This window comes from Elephantulus edwardii, unplaced genomic scaffold (genome assembly GCF_000299155.1).
Source record: "Elephantulus edwardii isolate Elephantulus edwardi_28Jun2011 unplaced genomic scaffold, EleEdw1.0 scaffold00048, whole genome shotgun sequence".
NCBI classification, from domain to species: domain Eukaryota; kingdom Metazoa; phylum Chordata; class Mammalia; order Macroscelidea; family Macroscelididae; genus Elephantulus; species Elephantulus edwardii.
This window is the reverse complement of record NW_006399798.1, coordinates 7,185,667-7,192,088: the sequence shown is the minus strand read 5'-3', so window position 1 is coordinate 7,192,088 and position 6,422 is coordinate 7,185,667. Positions and strand designations below refer to the sequence as shown.

The following is a 6,422-nucleotide window of genomic DNA, read 5'->3' as shown; positions in this document are numbered from 1 at the left end:
GCCGTTGAGTTGAGTATGACTCATGGTGGTTCTAAGAACAGTAGACCTGAATCCAGAGCAATCGTGTGCCGTCTTCACCATCTCTGATTTATGTGGCTCCAAGTGCTGGGTTCTTTCTTTTAAACCATAAAGGTTGGTGGTTGCCACCGAGTTGATTCCTACTAGTGAACCCCCATGTGCCAAGTACAGTCGTGCTCCACGGTTTTCAAGGTCAGCTCTGTAGGCCTGCTTTCCGAGATGCCTTTGGAAGATCCTAACAGAGCACATTTCATGTGGCAGCTGGATTCCTCTAGTGCCTGTTGCTGTGTTTTGGGGTCACCAAGGTCATGGAAAGTCTGAAAAATAATCTCTAGACTCTCATTTCCTCCCTTAAAACATAATTGTAATCATAAACCATGTCTGGGATCCACAGATGTTCCCAAAATTTTACAGACTCCAGGAGGTCCAATCTTAATATTACACATAGTGACATTTGGACCCAAACACATCTCTTTTGGAAATGGACCCTAGATATTCTAGATATTTACACACAAGCAAAGCTAGGTCTGAGGATGCCTAAAGGCTAGGAATTTACCTAAAATAATGAATACAAGCTAGACATAAAAGGGAGTGTGGGATCTAAAGCTGAAGGTCCATTTAAAAACCTCAGAAGCTCTTACTGTCAAGTCTCCTTTCACCCTGTTGCCCTCGTGGATTACAGAGTAGAACAGCTGAAGAGAGTCTTCTTGGTTCAATCTTGTGGAAACCTATTGCTGTGCTTTCTTCCATGACACTTCTGAGTTTGAACCTTCAGCCTTTGGTCACCAGTCACAAGTTATCTGTGCCACTGAGACCTCTAAGCTCCATTGGTCTCACTGTTGTTTGTTGTTGATCTTTACGCATTCCATTTCATTTTTGTCAACCTCCAATTTTCCTACATTTGTACTTTACATAGTTCACCTTCAAATTATTAATGAATGTTTGCTGTTTCTCTTCACTTTGGAATCTTGTCACATTAGCAAATGGAGGTCCTTCATTGGTTTTACTCCATTTGGATCACGAAGGTAGATTCTACTTTGAGAAAGCAGCTCTTACCTGGTCTCATTTTTAATGTTTTCCTACCTGAGTGGCTTCTCTGGCAAGATCCAACCATGCTCTGACATTGTTTGTTGGTTTTCTGAGGATCTGTTATTTCAGAAGTGATTGGGCAGTCCTGGTTCTTATTCTTAGTCTGGAAGCCGCACTGAAAGCTGTCCATCAGGCTAGCCGGCAGATATTTGAAATAGTAGTAGTATAGTTTCTGGCAAAGTAGCAAGAGGCCATTCACCCTGGTACAGCAAACTGATAGGCGAGTAGAGACCAGAGGTGTAGCCTGTCTGTATAGAAAATATGGCCAAATTTTCTTGCTTTTTGTTCAGTTTGGATTCTGCTTGTGCTGTCCAGTCCTTTGGACTGAGCTGTCAGTCTGACATCGTACCTGGCAATCTTGGATGCATCCTCTTTGGAAGTCAGCGGCTTACAGTGAGTCCGACCTGCCAGTCTCTCATTTTTCAGTCCCTGCAGCTGGGACAGTAAGGAGGACCCTCTAGTATGACATCTGGTCTGTGGATTTGGGCCTCCACAAATACTTCAGCACTTTCTTGGAGCTAAATCTATCTATATATTTAATATATCATTTTTTGTTCATTATTACTGGATTTTATTATCAATATCTTATAAATCTCTTTATTGTCTATCAAGGTTGGAAATATTGCATAACAATTTATAGATACATATTTTGTGTATTTATTTTTGAGTGAAGGTTTATAAATCCTGTTGATTTTTCATAAAATCATTAATAGATATATCATTTTATTACATTACTTTATATTGATTAAAATAATTAATTCATTACCATGTCTACCTAGCCCCATATTGTCCAGATGCATTTTTTTAAATTTTTTGTGTGTGTACCGTCAAATTGGATCTGACTGGTACAGGAGGCGACTGTTCCTCCTTCTTGAGCAGAGCATCTGGTGGATTTGAACCACACACCTCTGGGATTGTAGTGTAGTTTCCTACCACTAGGCCAACGTAGCTCTCTCTTGGTCGTCGTCATTGTTATTGTTGTTTAATGCCGTCGAGTCGTAGACGACTCATAGCGACCCTATGAATGAACAGCAGTTTTAATGTTATGTAATGTATTTAAACTTATTTAAATAAAACTTGATTTCAGAAAAAAAAAAAGAAATAGAAATTTGCACCCATCAGCAATGACTTAGAAGAAAGCTTATGCAATTGAGCTTTTACAAAACCAACCACTGGGACTCCTGTATGGTTTTACATACAAATGGGTGATATCTGTATCATATACACCCCTGAGTCGCAATCTGCTTGTCGTTAACTGTTCTGTCAATAGCATGTTCTGCTGCAAACTCAAAGGCCCTGCTCAGGAAGCATGATTTTCCAGGCTCTGCTCAAAAAAGATGGACTTTTTCTTCCAGTTGGGATTTGCAGCCTCAAAAGTCTAATGGAGGGTCGCCATGAGCTGCAATTAATTCAATAGCAGTGAGTGTATCTGGTTTTGATGTGATCAAGTGTCTCTGGAAGGTTCCTAAGCATTGTGGGTGGGTGTGGAGAGTGACCGGGGCAGAGGGTGTGTGTACAAAGAAGACTTCACAGCCTGCTTGGGTTTCGCGTCTGTTTTGTTTCTTTGACCCTTATCCGTGTACTTAACGATGAGTCCTGGTGCTCCAGTGGTTAAAGTGGCTACTGTTAGCCACAAGAATGGTGAGCTGTTCCACAAGAGGAAGAGTGTGCTCCCTTGAAGCTCACAGCCTGGGGGGCCGCCGTGGGCAGTCCACTCCGTCCTGCAGGGTCTCTGCGAGGCAGGATTACCTGACGGCCGTGCAGCTTTTCTCTCATCTACTGAGAAACTTGGGAACGAGGAGCACGCAGGCCCCCTGACCCCGTCCTGTGTCCTCCCTCCAGGCTCCCCGTGCTGCTCTCGGTGGTCATCATCCTGCTGCTCCTACTGACCGGGACCTCCCTGGTGGCCTGGAGACTGGCCCGGAGACGGCGGAAAGGTGAGCTGTGTCCCCGCCCTGCTCAGGGGTCCTCTGAGCTCTGTGTCCTCCATCTCAAAATGCACATCAAACACACACAGACCCCACATCATGTGTCGCAGGGTGGCCTGGAGGGCAGCCCCAGAGGACATGTCCTCACAAGGTGGTCCCCACAGAGGTGGATGGTCACAGAATATAGGAGAGGACTTCTATTTTAAACTCCCATGGTTCCTTGCATCCTGAGGATGGAGTCCAGCCCCATGGACAGTGAAGGTCCACTCTGAGAGGTTGCTGTGCCAGCAGGAGGGAGCCAATGCCCGCTGCTCCTTGTAACCCCATCTCTGACCCCTCCTGGGCAATTTGTTGTTGTTTATCATCAAGTAGGACCCGACCAACAGCTGACCCTCCAGCTGGTTTTCAGAGGCAGTAAATCACATGGGAGGAGACTGTCCATCTTTCTCAACACAGAGCAGCTCGTGGATCCAAACTACATGCCTTTGGGTTGATTGTTGTTGTTGTTGTTGTGAACCACTGAGTCTGAACTGATCCATAGCTGACCCTCTGGTGGGTTTTCAGGGGCCGTTAATCACATGGGAGGAGATTGTCCATGCTTCTCCTGCAGAGCAGCTGGTGGCCCTGAACCGTGTGCCTTCCGGATTGCAGCTCAGCTTCTTGCCACTAGCCACCACTAGGTCCTCAGAGCTCCTTCCTGAGGACTTTAGCCTCTGCCGAGTCCAGCTAAGACTTCTGGGGAGAAACTGGTCTTAGCAGATGTGTGTAGGCCGTGTAGACAGAAACATTTCCTCTTCTTATCGGGGATCTGTCTCCTAACTGCCGTTCTGCGTAGATGCACCTCCCACGCAGGGTTTCCATGAGTCGTAGTGGACTTGCTGCACCTAACAACGCCCAAGAACAACAACAACAACAACAACAAGAAACTGTAGTTGAGAAAGGCTGTGCCGCTGGGCTCTCTCCTGGCTTATGTGTCCTTGCTGTCTTCCCAGAATTCTCTGCTCCTCCCCTGTAAGCCTGGAAGTTGCCCATCATACCTAGAAGTGTTTGAATTGTGCTCAGTTACTTACCGAACTCCTGGGTTCCGATTACACTACCTGAGCCGGCAGCTCCCAGGGCGGGAGTCGCTTGGGAAAAGTCTATTTGCAGAGGGGTCCTGGATGCCCAACCCTGGCCCTGCCCTTGTTCTGGGGTTTCTCTGCCTTCACCCCTTTTTCTTCTCCTGTCTCTTTAGCTGCCAAGAATGTAAAGACCTCCCACAACCACAACCAGGTAAGAAAAGGCCACAATCCAAGGAGCTCTGGGGGGGCTGACTGGGAACAGGAAGGACAGTGACATTGACCACTGGATGGTTGAGAGGATCACGCAGAGGTGAAGGGTGGTTCTCGGCCAGAGTCACAAACCAAGGCCTGGGTCACTGGGTATTGTCCTGAGAACTGGTCACAAGGGGAATGACAATGGTCCTTCTAGTCCAGCCACTGACCTGGGCAGCATCCAAAAGTGGCCCAGAGAACCCCTGATGGAGATGATAGGAGAGGGAAGGAGGGCTGGAACAGGGGCACCCGGACATTGAGGGGAAAGGAGCAGCGAAACAGAGAGGCTGGAGGCAGGATCAGGGAGAGCTCAGAGGACATTCACCAAACTCACCTCCTCCCCGCTCCAGCCTCAGCCCCAGCTCCCTGAGCCGAGTGAGCCGTGTTACGAAAACCTGGCGCTTCAGACCTTGCACACATCAGGCAGAGCTCCCAACGAGCAGAATGTGGAGGTGGAGTACAGCACAGTGGTGAGTGTGGGGTGCAGCTCCCGAGCCCCAGACCCCCCTGGGTAGTGGGCAGAGAAGGAGGAGGGTTGGGGGAGCTGACTCAGTGACCCCTAGAAGCCGATGCTGGCCTGTGCTCTTCAAGGAAGTCTTGGGTCTTGGTAGACTCTTCTGAATCCTCAGAAAGGAACGTTCAACCACCTTGCTCTTGAATGTTTCTCAAAAGAAGCACACAGGCTATTTTGGGGGGAGGCAGGTGGGATCCTGTACATCTTTCAGGGTCTCAGTCTCGTCCTTTCACAGTGGGGCAGGCAGGGTCAGAACCTGAGACCCCAGGAGCCCTCCTGACTCTGCGAGCTCCAAGCTCCAGAGTGGGCTGGCTTGACTCTGGCTTGACCCGGTGCGTAGAGTCGAGTCCGCAGCAGGCGGATACATTGAATGGGGGAGCCCGCTGATGGGAAAGGCTTGAGAGAGAAAGGGGCCTGGACAGTGGGAGGCACCAACCCTCAGGACTGGTCTTCCCACGGCCCCGTAGATGTTCCTTCTCCCCTGATCCTGAGTTGGTGACCTCTCTCTCCCTTTGTATCTCACTGGGTAGCTGAGTTATCAAGCACTGTCGTAACAGAAATACCGTGAATGGCTTTCACAGGTACATTTATTTTCTCAGTTTAAGAGGCTAGAAATTCTAATCTGGATTCCAGCTCAGGGGTAGGCATCCTTTTTCTATATGTCTCTTGGTTCTAGACTGGTTCCCTGTGCAGGGACTCTGGGTTAAAGGACAAATTCCATCCCCACTTCATTTTTCTTGGTGGTTATCTTGGAGTGATCTCTCCAATCCCTACTCCTTTGTTTAGTATGTTTTGTTTGTTTGTTTCTCAAAAGACGTTCACTCAAGATACCCTCTAATAACATAGATTGTGTCAAGTCTCGTTGACACAATTGCTTCTAATCCTGCTTCATCAGTGTCTTAAAGGTTAGGGGTTTACAACATGCAAGATTATCGCATCAGACCCCCAAACTCCATTTGGAGTTTATCCATTATCCTCTGATCATGCCATAATACTGAGACTCGAGACCTAGCAAGTGGGGGCATATGTTTTTAGGGGGCACAATTCAGTCCTTGACACTGAGTCTTTTCTCTGCAGTCTAAACCCAAGGAAGAGCTTCATTACACTTTGGTGAAGTTCACTGGCCAGAATCAGGATTCTGAAGCCACCAGGACTCCTTCCAGGAGTCCCAGGGAAGAACCAGAATACAGCGTGATAAAGAAGAGATAAGACCACCTCCAAGGTCTGCATATACGTGTTCCCTGAGCCACAGAAGTCCAGAGATGAATCTGTAACCCTCACCACGCACTCCCACCCAGCTTGCTCCTTCAGTAATGACCAGCAAGGCAGCTGGACTCCCTGCGGACTCTCCCTCTCCGACCATCAATCCGTTAACTTTATAAATGACTGCACTGCAACCCCTGAGGTACGCAGTTAGAATCCACCAGATGCTCTGCTGGAGAAGGAGGGACAATCTCCTCCTGTACCAGTCAGATCCGATTTGAAAGTACACACACACAAAATAATATTTAAAAATTGTAAAAAGTGTAAAAACTTTAGAAATGAGACTCACAGGAGTGA

General features: G+C 47.7%; 1 protein-coding gene across 1 annotated transcript in view; it reads left to right on the top strand.

The window, feature by feature from the left end:
• The window catches only part of CD300A (CD300a molecule), a 14,698-nt gene extending 8,627 nt beyond the window's left edge, over positions 1 to 6,071 (top strand). Inside the window, exons 4-7 of the mRNA XM_006886388.1 lie at positions 2,950 to 3,044; positions 4,270 to 4,307; positions 4,699 to 4,818; positions 5,940 to 6,071. Coding sequence (XP_006886450.1) covers positions 2,950 to 3,044; positions 4,270 to 4,307; positions 4,699 to 4,818; positions 5,940 to 6,071 — 385 coding nt within the window. The remainder of the gene's footprint in view (positions 1 to 2,949; positions 3,045 to 4,269; positions 4,308 to 4,698; positions 4,819 to 5,939) is intronic.
• The last annotated feature ends 351 nt before the right edge of the window (positions 6,072 to 6,422 follow it).